Source organism: Euphorbia lathyris, chromosome 3 (genome assembly GCF_963576675.1).
Source record: "Euphorbia lathyris chromosome 3, ddEupLath1.1, whole genome shotgun sequence".
Taxonomy (NCBI): domain Eukaryota; kingdom Viridiplantae; phylum Streptophyta; class Magnoliopsida; order Malpighiales; family Euphorbiaceae; genus Euphorbia; species Euphorbia lathyris.
This window is the reverse complement of record NC_088912.1, coordinates 45,533,625-45,547,293: the sequence shown is the minus strand read 5'-3', so window position 1 is coordinate 45,547,293 and position 13,669 is coordinate 45,533,625. Positions and strand designations below refer to the sequence as shown.

General features: G+C 34.6%; 3 protein-coding genes across 3 annotated transcripts; 1 reads left to right on the top strand and 2 right to left on the bottom strand.

Moving 5' to 3' along the window:
- Nucleotides 1–851: 851 nt before the first annotated feature.
- Nucleotides 852–3,684, top strand: LOC136223168 (uncharacterized). Its single transcript, XM_066011036.1, has 6 exons — nt 852–1,188; nt 1,977–2,176; nt 2,326–2,466; nt 2,545–2,625; nt 3,133–3,257; nt 3,370–3,684. The coding sequence occupies exons 1-6, from the start codon at nt 966–968 to the stop codon at nt 3,416–3,418; spliced, it is 819 nt and encodes a 272-aa protein (XP_065867108.1). The 5' UTR covers nt 852–965; the 3' UTR covers nt 3,419–3,684.
- Nucleotides 3,685–3,859: 175 nt separating this feature from the next.
- On the bottom strand, nt 3,860–5,462 carry LOC136223167 (type III polyketide synthase B). Its single transcript, XM_066011034.1, has 2 exons — nt 5,130–5,462; nt 3,860–4,999 (listed from the first exon to the last, which is right to left on the bottom strand). The coding sequence occupies exons 1-2, from the start codon at nt 5,314–5,316 to the stop codon at nt 4,011–4,013; spliced, it is 1,176 nt and encodes a 391-aa protein (XP_065867106.1). The 5' UTR covers nt 5,317–5,462; the 3' UTR covers nt 3,860–4,010.
- A 1,418-nt stretch (nt 5,463–6,880) lies between these two features.
- LOC136224283 (5'-methylthioadenosine/S-adenosylhomocysteine nucleosidase) lies at nt 6,881–12,454 on the bottom strand. Its single transcript, XM_066012568.1, has 8 exons — nt 12,226–12,454; nt 12,081–12,144; nt 11,163–11,254; nt 10,583–10,689; nt 10,201–10,275; nt 9,698–9,772; nt 8,714–8,806; nt 6,881–7,414 (listed from the first exon to the last, which is right to left on the bottom strand). The coding sequence occupies exons 1-8, from the start codon at nt 12,317–12,319 to the stop codon at nt 7,217–7,219; spliced, it is 798 nt and encodes a 265-aa protein (XP_065868640.1). The 5' UTR covers nt 12,320–12,454; the 3' UTR covers nt 6,881–7,216.
- Between the last annotated feature and the right edge of the window lie 1,215 nt (nt 12,455–13,669).

Genomic DNA, 13,669 nt, shown 5'->3' with positions numbered 1-13,669 from the left:
AAAATGGTGCAATTTTACCCCTAACGTTTGTAGCCAAGAGCAATTTTACCCCTAACGTTGATAAATTGGATCAATTTCAAAAATAATTCATCAAACTGTCTTCTTGGTCATGAATCTTATCATCTACACGTCACATGTGCGTCATTTTATCAGTAACAAATCATAAACATATGTTGAGATGTGAAAAAAAATAAAAAACAATATACTGTCTTTTGTACGAATTAGATAAAAAATTCAAAAAATTCACCGAATTTATAAATATTAATCCCAAATTCTATTATTAAATTACAAAAGATATGAAATCCTTTTTTTTTAGAATGAATTGATATACAATTGGTGTAAACTAATGAACAAAAATATCTGTGTTTTATAAGTGTCTGAAACTGACCCAAATTACCAACGTTAGGGGTAAAATTGCTCTTGGCTACAAACGTTAGGGGCAAAATTGCACCATTTTAGACGTTAGGGGTAAAATTGCTCCTGACCCAAAACGTTAGGGGTATTTTTGCACCTTAACCCAAGGTAAAATGGAGAACCGGAATGACTTAATAATTTTAATATAACATGTAATATTATAATATTAAATTACAACCAATTAAAGATTAACCTGAACAATTAAGTACCTGAAGTTGTTTAATCTACTTAATTTTTAGTTTATCTAAAAGACTTTAACTGAGATATGAGCCATTTAAATAGTAGCCTCCAACCAATTAATGAGATTCACATAATTTTAAATAATTATGATTGATATATAAAGGTTAGGAATTGTTATCTTACTATAATTGAATTTGACGTAGGAAAAGACAAGTTTGACCTTTTAAGGCTTTAATCTAAAACTAAATGACGAGATAGACGCATTGGAGAATTATTTTCTTCGTCTTCTCTTTTCTAAAGCAGCAAAATCCTCAAAAACATCTTCCCCCATTCTACGTCAATTTCCGGAGGAAGGTCCATTGATTTCTCCAATGAGGGCGCATAACAGGCCGATCTACGCGCTCACATCATGGTTGCGGCGACAACCCTCCAAGGTTAAGGCTTTTTTGGCGGTGGTCGCCGGGATGGCTGCGCTTGTCCTCCTCCGATCCATCGTACATGATCATGACAACCTCTTCGTCGCTGCTGAGGCTGTCCATTCCATAGGCATCGTTGTCCTCATTTACAAACTCATGAAGGAGAAAACTTGCGCTGGTAATTATAAAAAAATCAACTTTAGGGTTTTTGGAATTAGAGAGAAGCTCAAGCTCTGTTTTTCTTTTTAATTTTTTCCTGCATCAGCCGGATTGCTTGTAATTATTTAAATTGAGGGTTTTTTTTTCCATAAAAGATGATTTTTTTTTTCGTTACTTTCTATGATGTTTGACATCAAACTTGGAGAAAGAGAAAAAAAGGAAATCTGTAGGGATTTGTTGATCCAGCTTTGATGTGGCATTTTCTACCCGAGCGTTAAGCTATTTTCTTGAACTTTGAAGTTTATATTTGGTTGGTTGAGTGCTTGCATGCTTCTGCAGTCGGATTTTGAATTTGCAATGCCAAAATTTCATTCTTTTCCTAAGATGATGAGCTAAAATTATAACGATCATGTCGTCTTATAACCCTGTATTTTGATAATGCCAGCCTTAGTTTGTCAATAATAGAAGCAAAGGTTACTTTTAACGTGTGGGCGATGCAGCCTTCTTCATTATCTGGACTTTATTAGCATTCCGTTCTAGCCAACCTCTTGTTGTCAGAGATTAATATAAGGCCTTAACTATAAGCTTAAGCTTTTAGTTCGATTGGTTCCCTGACACGTGTAACTTGTTATAGCCTGTTTATTTGAGATTTTCTAGTAAAGCTCATGCAAACTAGCAGTAGGATTTTTCAAGGGATGGATGATACATGATATTCAATGATAAGGAGGCTTTTCTAAATCTTCATACCTTGTACTTTATATTGGCTGATTTTTATGCCTTTCTAACAATCATTAAATTGGTTTGCAGGACTATCACTTAAATCCCAAGAATTAACAGCAATGTTTTTAGCTGTCAGGCTGTATTGTAGTTTTGTGATGGAATATGATATACATACTATACTTGATTTAGCTACGGTGGGGACGACTTTATGGGTCATTTATATGATCCGTTTCAAATTGAAGTCTAGTTATATGGTAGACAAAGACAACTTTGCTCTGTATTATGTGGTAAGTTGCTGCGTAGAAGCAGTTTTCAGAATGTTTGCCTGTGTAGATCCTTCTTTCATGTGTTGCAGGACTTTATGCTCTGTAATGATGTATATGTTCTGCTATTAACTAAAGTTTTTTTTTTTTTTTTTTTATCAATTTGGATGCAGCTGGTTCCTTGTGCAGCTCTGGCTTTCTTAATCCATCCATCAACATCTCATAATTTTATAAATAGGATATTTTGGGCATTCTGTGTGTACCTTGAAGCTGTCTCTGTACTACCTCAATTGAGGGTCATGCAGAATACAAAGGTAGAGTTGCAAATGGTGGCAATTTATGTTGAAAGGTTTTTCATATTGAAACTCATCTTTTATGTTTGTGTTTTTCAGATAGTTGAACCATTTACAGCTCATTATGTATTTGCACTGGGTGTTGCTAGGTTCTTGAGCTGTGCCCATTGGGTTCTCCAGGTTTGTCAACAAAATTGAATTACATGGTTATGTATATTGGTTTTGGGTGTTATAACTGAGTCTTTTATCTAATTATTAATTATGGAAGTGGGTTGATGACTGCATTCCTGAATTATGCCAAACTAATTTTTCTGGTAATCTATCATTTGACTTTGACCTTGGTATTTTAGCCTGTAAGGTGAAGGTGTATACCTGGAGACAACTGTTGCAGCTGCCTCTAAAATCTTTTTATCTGATTATTTTAGTTTCCCACGATTGCTTGATTTCGGGTGGTTTTCGCCTATGCAAGGGAAATTTGACAAGTCTTTTTCCAAAATTTGTAGGGTACAACCTGCATGTTGTAAGTTGTGATGTGATATTCATGAAGAACTATTGTAAATAGCATTATTAGTACATGTGCTGAGCAAGATTATTTTATGTAAATATAATCATATGTCCTTATTGTGCTGTTGTTGTTCTATTTGGATTCCCATTCTGAAATAGCAAAATTTCTTTGTCATTGAACAGGTTTTAGATAGTCGTGGACACTTGCTGGTAGCATTGGGGTATGGATTATGGCCTTCTATGGTTCTTATCTCTGAAATTGTCCAGACTTTCATCTTAGCAGACTTCTGTTATTATTACATTAAGAGGTATTTATTATTTGAACCTCTTTCTTTTACCCAAGTACGAGATAAATGCATGGAATGGCATCTTCATGACAAGATTGTCAAATTGATTGTGATTTTCTTTCCGGTTTTGCAGTGTATTTGGAGGACAACTTGTTCTTCGTCTTCCTTCAGGAGTGGTGTAGTTGCAGGTCCTCTTCAGCTGTGGTCGTTGAGCAGCATTGCCATCTCAAATTGATGTTTTTAGGCGATGTTGTAAATTCTTTTGTTCTCCATACAGGTTTCTCCCTCTACTTTGTGACTGGAACTGAAGTGGACTTTTTGTAAATTTTGGGATGTATCTTCTAGAAATATTTATACTTGAAAAAACATAATTATCATAGTTGGATTGACTTATTTTGTCAATGTTGATCCTTTTAAAGTTTATACACTATTTCCATGCCTTGTTATATTTCTTTTTTGCTTATGAATATTCCATCCATGATGATTGGTGAACCTATTTAAGACTTCACGTGAATGGTATAACATTCTAGAAATTATGGGCTATAATACGTAGTCTAGTTTGTTCATAGAGTGTTTCCTGCTAAATTTAGGGTTAGTTTTTATCCAGTAGAAATAGAAACTGATTTGATGAAAATCAAATGATGACTTGTTAGATGGACCAAGACTTGAGCAACTGTAAAGTAATTTCTTCAGCCAATAAAGGTGCGAATACATGTTTTTGTGGTTAAATAATTAGAGATGGCTGAAGTTATTACATAAGAAACCAAAGTATATTTAGACCATTAGGTTCCTAGCGAGAATTCCCTCGAAGGTAATTCCAGGTCCGAAAGCGAGAACCAAGCCCCATTCACTCTTCTCAGTATCCCCCATCTTCAAACTCTCTTCTAACATGTACTCCAGCACATACACAATGGTATTACTGCTTGCGTTACCGTAGTCCATTAGAGCTCGTCTACTTGCATTTAGTTTCTCTGGTGACAAGTCGAGCCGCTTTTCCATTCGGTTCAATATTGCAGGTCCGCCTGGATGAACTGCCCAGAACAATTTGTTATAGTCCTTATCAGTTAGTCCGACAACATCTATCAATTTCTTGCAGAACCCTTCTATGTTATCCTCAATGATATTAGGAAGCTCCCTTGACAGCTTGAAGCTTATCCCCTCCTCTGTTAGTTTGCCATCAATAATCTTTTCAGTATCAGGCAAGAAATTCTGTATTGCTGTGTGAAGTTCAAAGAGTGGCCTTTCAGTTTCTGGAACTGGATCAGTGCCTATTATCATGGCTCCAGCACCATCCCCAAAGAGTGCAACTCCAACTAGATCATAAGGTCTCTCAGCACTTGGTGGTTTGAACCCAATTATTGTAGTTTCAGAAGTAGCCAGAAGAACTCTACTCCCAGGATTGTTTTCAGCAATGTCTTTTGCCACACGGAGACCTGCCACTCCTCCAGAACAGCCTACAAAATACAGCATGACACGCTGTGTTTCAGGACTTAGTCCAAGTCCTTTGGCAAGGTAAAGATCACCACCTGGTAGCCTAGCTTCACTTGAAGAGACATAAACCACGTGAGTTATGCTAGATATCGACCTGCCCCAATTCTTAATGCAAGTTTGTGAAGCTTCAACAGCCATCTCTGTTACAGCATCATTACAAATGTCTAAACGTTGCTTTACAGTGGGAAGGCCTTCAATGGCAAGTTCTGGGTACTTGCTCAGTATTTCGTCTGACATGACCACATACCTTGTCTTCACAGTTGTCGTCTTGCCTGCAACCAGCCACAAGAAAAAACGCAGTTGTTACAGTTAGGAGAATAGTTAAAACTAATTCGTGCACTTACGAGACACGATTGAAATAATGTTAAGGTAGTTTGAGAATAGAGAAGTCGTAAAGGTTACAGAGTCTAGCTAGCTTCTGCTTGAGATCTGGATCATCACAGTTAGTGTTCCTGAAATAGCCATCAACCAGAAATTCCTGCATGACAAGCTGGTGGGGGAATGCCTTTCCAAGAGCCAGAATTGTAGCTTTGCCAGGGCTTGCCGCCTTTGGTAAACCTTCATGTGCGATTCTTCCTTCACTACCCATTACGCTTTCTTTCTCGAAGAGATGCAAATGAATGTGCACGATTTAGAGATAGTATATGAGCTTGTCAATGGTGCAATGAAGCATTATAGCGGAAGGGTCGTTTATATATACAGGTGAAGTGCAGGCTTAAGACATAGGAAAGTTATATTTATTTGATATATATACAGGTGAAGCAAAAGTGTGCGAGTTGAATAATATAAATACAGTAGTTAAGAAGCAAGAGTTTCATGCAGGTAATGTTTAAAGATTTTGGTAGATATTTGGTGTTGTGTGCATTATAGCTGACCTAATGGTGCTTTATTTATAATCTAGATGAATATTCATGCCTACGACGGATGAATACATGTCTTTCTTTGTGTTGTTCCTTTGGAGGCAAGGGAGAGGAAGAAAAAAGTTCATACAAAAATATTTGATAAATTAAAAAAATATATATTTCACTTTTGAGCAGATTTATTAATTTGAACTTCTCATCTTGCATATATTAACATAATATTAACATATAAAAAATTGGGAAAATGTACAAAATTAGCCTTGTGATTTTTGGGTGAGGGCAATTTAGTCTTTATATATATATATATAAGCAATCTTAAGTTAAACGTTTACCAATTGGTGCAATTTCAAATCTATTTGACGAATAACGAGTCCCTTCTCAAGCGATATTGACTACATCATTGATATTGCAAATTTCATAGCGAGATTGATTACATCATTGATATTGCAAATTTTATCTTAAGAAATGGATTCGCAAAATGGAATTACTAAACGATAAGGTATTAACTAATTCTAGATGATTTATTCATCCTTTGAAGATATATTTCAAGTTAATAATTTTTTTTTTTTTTATAAAAGTTAATAATTTATTTACCCTAACATCAATGCATTATTATTGAAGTTGATTATTTTATATCATATGTTTTTAATCGTGCGTATGCAATGTCATTCATCCGTAAGGGATAAATGAATTTGAAAAATTAAAATATTAACAAATAGTTACAACTTTGCCGGAATGAATACGTCTTTAATTAATGAGGATTTCTATGACAACATAATAAAATTAGTAAAATAAAACCTACAAAACATAAAACTTGTTAGGGTTCTCCAAACTTTGGTTCACCTTTCATGCATTGACGGGCAATACAGATTATGATATGCATATACAGATTATGGTATACATATACATGAAAATATGAAATTACCTTAGAGGCACATGGAATTACCTTTGAAATGTTTTTTTTTTTCCTAGAAAACAATTTCAAATAAATAAAAAATATGGGATGTAACGTTTTGAACAATAAATATGAAACCTTTATGGTTTTAAACATGTAAATGAGGCGACTTGTTGCTCCAAAACATAGATCTACGGCTCAAACAACATATATGACTCATAACAGATCCATCATATGTTAAAAGTGAGACTTTATGGTTTTGGTAGTTATTTTTGCCAACATATATGACTTTATGGACAAAATGCCCGATTGGCTATTTAATGGCTGAGCATAGCATAAAATTGTAAGTGCGACAATGGCAGTAAATATCTATGGAGCATTATTGCAGTGTACTGTACTTAATCAGGTCAAAAACCAAATGCATATTGACTTTGAATGGAAGATACAAATGGGCATTTCGAGCAATCATCCGAGTACAAATATGATAAACCGAGTCATTCTTATTGTTCCCTATCACAAGAAGAAGAAGAAGCATCCCTAGCCTGCCACAATAATCATATGGAATCAATCCTATATACTATATCGCAAACTGTTCGCTGCTAGAACTAATCATCAATGCATATACCATTGCAAACTATATGAAGTATGATCTGTAAATTGTATGTTATAGACCAATTAATACGACACTCTCTCGCTCAAACCTTCCCAGTGATAATTAATTGACTCGTATCATCTCAGAGTTCAGAGAGACACTTCCCGCTGATGAAATCAACTACTTGAGTGACTGCCTGCTCAAGTGCAGCAGTAACGGCAGCCAAATTCTCAAGGAACTCCTCTGCAGTTGGCTTATCACCGTCCACAACATCAGTCACTGCTTTCACAAATATTGCAGGGACTTTCAAAAGATCAGCAACATAAGCTATTGCGGCTCCCTGTTACACACAAAAATCGCATTATTAGGTTTTCAATCTAGTATGGATTTTGATGCAGTCATTTTTTAAGGTATATTCCCTTAATCATCAACAAAATTGACATCAAGACAGTCAAATTTTCCCTTTTAAGCAATGTAATGACTAATCAAGATAGTAATGAACATTTACTCCAAAAGAACTTTGAAAGACAGTGTGATTATTGATCATGATAGGGTGTGTAATACCATATCTTTTGCATTTTATCAGAAGTAGAGTATGAAAGGCCTATTCAAAAAATATGCCATACTTAATGACCATAAATGATTCACACGCTGCTCTGATTGGAACATTAGAAGTTTTGAGCATTTCCCAAGCTGTAGCAGGCATATATGCATCAAATATTTGACGGAGGTTATTACAGAGACTTAATGTTTCACTTGTTTTATCCTAAAAAAAAGTTTCACTTGTTCTATTAATCATGATATGAGAAATTATGATGCATATAAACAGCCATCCATAAGGCTTTCACATAGTAACCTCAGCTATATCGATTGCATCTCATTATTTTATTACAAAGCCATGCTAACAAATAACTTGACTATAACCTATCCATCAACTTGGGGGGAGGATAATGCAGAAAATTACACTACCTTTTCTTAGTTTCTCAAAATCTAAGTAGACCTTCAAAATTTTGGCAATTTTTCCTGATTCCAATTATTAGCATTTTTATCCAACAAAAAAATTAATTGCAACTTTGGCAAGTTTCTTTTATCTTTTGATAAGTAATTGCTACCTTCTCAAGGTCTTTTCTTTGACAAACTTCATAGTAGTAGATAGAACAATTAGCAAGTACCATATGAATTCCATTAATTTCAAATAAACATTCAACAAACTCCACCGCTGAATAAAATTGCAACAACTAACCATATCACGGTATAATTGCCAAGAGTAAGCTGAAGTATAATTGCAAAAAAATGTGAAAAGGTTTGGCTATTTTGAGTCATTTGTTGGGCTTTTGGAGACTAATAGATAGGCACAACTGAAGCGATGGGCCCAATTGCAAATTTTTTTTTTGGGCGATTAGGGTTTCAGACGGTTAGGGTTTCTTGAGGAGTATAAATGTAACCTCTTTCTCTGTAATCCGTATCTCATTCATTATAGTGAATATCCTGGCTTGGTAGTGCCCCCGGACGTAGTCATTCATATTGAGTGGCGAACTGGGTAAGCAATTCTTGTGTGATCGCTTGTTTTTCGTTTATCGTAATCGCATTTATTCCTAACATCATTTAGCATTTGTTTTAGGTGATATTATAGCATTACCTCCATGTCTTTAACAACAGCATCATTTGCAATAATTGATGCTTCATCTTGTGCTGACATGTCGAGAGAGTCTCCAGTAGACAATTTCCCAACCTAAAAACATGTGTAGACCATTGATGAGAAGATTTTATGAATAATAACCCAAAATTCTTCATATTATGTCAAATGAAAATGTCCATTGCTACCTGCAAACATATGCTTATCGAGTAAAAAGAAATGATTAAGTATGCATATACATACAGCACTGATATTATGTGGTGAAGCTCTTAGCCTAGTGGTTGAGAGCTTACCTATGCGTTGGGAGGTCATGGGTTCGAATCACATCCGGGTCTGATGGGGATTTTTCATAAAAGTCTTTGTTTCCTTTTCAATCTTCTCATTAAATTTTGTCATGGAACCGATTTAGCTAAAAGCTCAAGCTGATAGTTAAAGGTCCACTTCATATTAATAGCTAACACACTCCCACACGCGAAAGCACACTTGGGCTTGAAGCGTGACAACACAGGACCATATTACCATGTCCTGCAATAACTCAACAAATGGGGCTGCCAGGAATCGAACACTGGACCACTTGGTTACACTGGTTCTGATACCATGTCATGGAACCGATTTAGCTAAAAGCTCAAGCTGATAGTTAAAGGTCCACTTCATATTAATAGCTGACAAATTTCATTAAGACATGGTATACTAATATATCTTTTTCCCAAAGAACCTATTTTCATTTATTGTTCTTAGGGATGGACTGGTTAGAAAAGAGAGATCCATATAGCTGATCTCAACCGGTTGGAATTAAGGGTATTTTGTTATTGATGTTGTATTATTGTTCTTGGGGATACGTTCCCTTCGGCTTGGCATTGGGTTCAATTTGGAAACGTTCAGGAGTCTTAAATTGTCAATGAACTAACATTTCCGAAGAAGAAGAAAACATTGATAACACTCAAATAAGGAATAAGAACAGTCAATTACTGGATTTCCTGTAATCACCTTTAGGTTGAGCTCCTTAAGGAGTCTTGGTGTTGGATGAGCTTGCCGTAAACCTACTCCATATAGATCAAAAACCTAAGAGGCAAAATATATCAGAAATTTAGTGGGAAAAAAGGTGCAAAAATTGCATTATATTTGACAGAAATATTTAAAATAAAGATTGCAGTAGAATGGAACTTCTCAATCTTAAGCTTAGCCATCTACCATGAACATGCAAATTTTTACCCTCTGCTTGTTTCCTAGTCTACTTACTACCACATTGCATACGGACCTCCAGTGATCATTTTAGCATCCCCAGAACTTTTAGTTCTAGGTTACATAAATGCTAAAATAAGAATTTGATTTGGCCAGTAAATATTTAAAAATTTAAAGCAAGCTCAATACAAGCTTTCAAATGTATGCTTGGGGAATCAGAAAGTCACATTCAGAGCAAGAATAGCAATTGCATAAATTGCTTCTTTAGAAAATAGAAGTTAAAGAAAGGAAAACCTAGGAGTACTTACAGGGATGGGGATTCTTCTATCATGGAAAGCAACATCAGATACGAGGTACAAATCACCAATGCAAGCTTCTTTTGCCTGGAAACACCAAATTTTGCTTCACATGGTGGATATATACATCTTAACTCACTTAGTAATTCTGTTAAAAGTAGGATGATGATTCACACTTTTCAATACTAGCAAATAACTCAAGTAACAGCTCAGAGAGAGAAAGACGAAATGGCACTCTTCTATTACTAGTCCATAATTAATCCTTTTTTTTCACAAAAAATATAACCCTCACTGGAGCGGGAAACAAAGTCAGTATAAACTAAAGGTAAGGAGATAACTTGTAATTTATCGAAGATAATAAACCATTTCAATCAGCTGTTTAATAAGTGTATACCTTAAAGCCACCAGCAGTTCCTGCATTAATGATCAAGTCTGGTTGTAATGCCTGGATTGAATTATATGTCATCAGAGATGCAGGGATCGTGCCTACGCTATCAACTCCTGAAAAACAGATGGTTCTAAACAAATATTGAAAGGTCCATTCCATGTAGAACTGGAGGAAGAACATATACACCCTTGAGTATTCTAATCAGTTCAAGTACAGTAGCATACAGAATTGGAAGTAGTTCCCACAACACAACCAAGTCCAAAGCATATGTAATCCAATTATGGACTCTAAGAATGTCATAGTATGTGGAAGCAGAGGGAATTTGCATCTAAAACACATCAAAATTTTGAAAAATATATTTTGTTAGAGCTGCAAATGCCAGAGTTTGATGGAAAAGAAAAAAGTAAAAGGTGATATTTCTTAGATGCACTCTATATACAATTAAAACAGCGTTAAGGGCTTATTCTTAGGGTAGAAATGTACTTATGCAATCATTAATGCAGAAAAAGTGCTTCTCATAATGTAGAACTAAAAAATGATGATAATTGAAAAAAGAATTTGCAACTTGCCAAACCTAACCACTCACCCAAACTTGGGTCTTTTCCAGGCCATACTAAATTAATGTTAAGATCATTGTAAACACCATGATATCTCACCCAAGGAACACCTTTTGGGAACCTGCATCACCACACATTTGATAATTAATCTTGAGCACAGCTTTTCAAGAAATATACTCGAATTGTATAGAAAAATACAACAATCTCTCAAACGAAAAGCCTAATAATGACCCTTACATCTACACTGCATTGAAAGACAATTGCATGTGCAAATAAAAAACACCAGAACAATTTCATTCAATTTGTAAAAGGATTGACCAACAATGCCTGCTATCTATTGACATAAAGTTTAAGATACAAATATATTGTATGCACCACCTAAAAGTAAGAGAAGAAGGAAAACAAGCAAGAAATAAACGTTAAGAAATGAAAATGAAGCTCTTTACTATGGATAGATATAGATCAAAACATAAACATCTAATATAGATGTGATGTAGCTTAAATGATTCAGTCAATACAAATTAAAGAATCAGACTATACAACTTCAAAAAAGAAAACAGAAAATAAAAGTTCAAGACTGTCATATATTGAAAATGCATAAAAGTACTCTGCAATTTTTTATCTTTTAATTTGGAGATCTTATATGTCAATCTACTGAGGATGCAATTATAGCGAAGATATCATACCCATACCCTCCATCTTTTAAAGAAAGAAAAAGACACTGAACGACCTATCAAACTGGAAGTTGACTCTTTCAGATACTGAAAAAGACAAAAGAACTGATGTTTTGGAGGTTTCTTTTTCCGAAAGCATAAAACTTCGTAAGCCAAAATCCCCCAAAAAATGGACATTATAATGATATACCAAAACAGTCATCAGAAGTTGGAAATGTTACAAGTCTAATCAGTACAAAAACAGCGAAAACAGATTTGGGGAGTGAAACACACCCTGGCTCTGGTTCCTCTTTGAGCTGGAATTTGTTAACCAGAGGCATAGCTTCCGTTTGCATAGCTGTTTTTACCAAGAAAACAAAATCAATAAATAGGAAGAAAGATCATCTCTACATATAGATAGAGAGAGGGAAAAGAGTACCGATAATGAGAAGGATATTGGAAATAGGCTGTTGTTCAGCTTGAATGGCCATGGCTTCCCCTGAAGCGTCTGATCCCTCGCCCTGAGGAGCCATAGGAAATTTCAACTTGAAGAAGTAATGAGTAGTGAGAACTGAGAATGTTTGTTTGCCAGGAAATTTTGACGACCGAGAAAATGTGCGAGAAAATGGAAAAATACACCAAGACTTCAATTTCCCCAAATAATAAGAAAAAGGAAAACTAAATCTAAATTTTCTAATTTCTCGTTTTTATTATTTACTAATAGAACACATTTATTGATTTTAGGTTTAATGTTGGTCCTCCATCTATTCAAAATGTTTGATTTTGGTAGTAATATTTTGCCCTTGTTTTAACAAAATGTTAACTTACAATCTAAATTGATTGAAATTTCCACTAATAGATTAAAAAGTAAATATTAGTAATAAATAGTATGATAAAAACTATGAATCCGAAGTATTTTCTCTCTTCAGCGGTAGGAGTGTGCATCAGTTCAACACCGAACCGAACCAAATACTAAAATTACTAAAATAATTCACACCGACACCAAACCGAATAACATATAAAACCGAAATATTCAGTTCGGTTTGATTTTAAACCAAACAAATCGAATTTAATTAAAAATTAAAAATAATAAATAAAAATCACTATAATTCATCGTTAAATTTACCTCAACAAAAAAAAAACTTGAAATACTTTCAAAATATATTCATATTAGTTTATTATCTCAACAACAATAGATAAAATTAAACTTGTAAATTCAAATATATATGTATATATAAAATAATATAGAATATGTGTGATTTAGTGTGGTTTGGTTCTTTTACAAACCGAATCGAACGGAACCAAATATCGAAATGCACTAAAAAAATAAAACCGGTGCCGAACTAAAATGTAAAAAAAAAACTGAACTGAAAAACTGAATCCAATCGGTTCGATACAGTATATGAATTGAACCGTACTGATGTACACCCCTATTCAGCGGCACCACAACTCCTTTCTCCAATCTTGATGATACCTCCCTTTTCCTTATTTTCTTTTATCTTTTATTTCTTTGTTTCCTTGCTTTCTTGTTTTAAAATCCAGCAACCTTTTAACATCAATATGGAAAAGAAAACTCCTAAGAGATTGTCCTTTATCCTTCGTCTCTCCTATCACTAACAGGGTGTTTATTAGAAGGGATATAGAAGGTGGGATATGGATAAAAAACACGAGATAAGTTATCCCGTGTTTTTTTGGGAGATAGAAAAGTGAGACGGATGAGGGATAAACTTCTTATCCCTCAAATCCTATACCCATGAGGGGGTAGTATAAAGAGGTGTGATAAGCTCCAGCAATTTTAATAGGATGAAAAAGTCCATCTTATCCCTCAAATTAATGTTATGTAGTTTAAATAAGATTAAATAGTAAAATGTATTATTTTATCT

Coding starts and splice junctions, on each gene's coding strand:
- LOC136223168 (XM_066011036.1), top strand. CDS start 966: ATGAGGGCGCATAACAGGCCGATCTACGCGCTCACATCATGGTTGCGG. Junction 2,626..3,132: donor GTGCCCATTGGGTTCTCCAG/GTTTGTCAACAA, acceptor GTCATTGAACAG/GTTTTAGATAGTCGTGGACA. Junction 3,258..3,369: donor TGTTATTATTACATTAAGAG/GTATTTATTATT, acceptor CCGGTTTTGCAG/TGTATTTGGAGGACAACTTG.
- LOC136224283 (XM_066012568.1), bottom strand. CDS start 12,319: ATGGCTCCTCAGGGCGAGGGATCAGACGCTTCAGGGGAAGCCATGGCC. Junction 12,145..12,225: donor CAATATCCTTCTCATTATCG/GTACTCTTTTCC, acceptor TGGTAAAAACAG/CTATGCAAACGGAAGCTATG. Junction 7,415..8,713: donor CTGTTGTTAAAGACATGGAG/GTAATGCTATAA, acceptor TGTGTGTAACAG/GGAGCCGCAATAGCTTATGT.
- LOC136223167 (XM_066011034.1), bottom strand. CDS start 5,316: ATGGGTAGTGAAGGAAGAATCGCACATGAAGGTTTACCAAAGGCGGCA. Junction 5,000..5,129: donor GCAGAAGCTAGCTAGACTCT/GTAACCTTTACG, acceptor GGCTGGTTGCAG/GCAAGACGACAACTGTGAAG.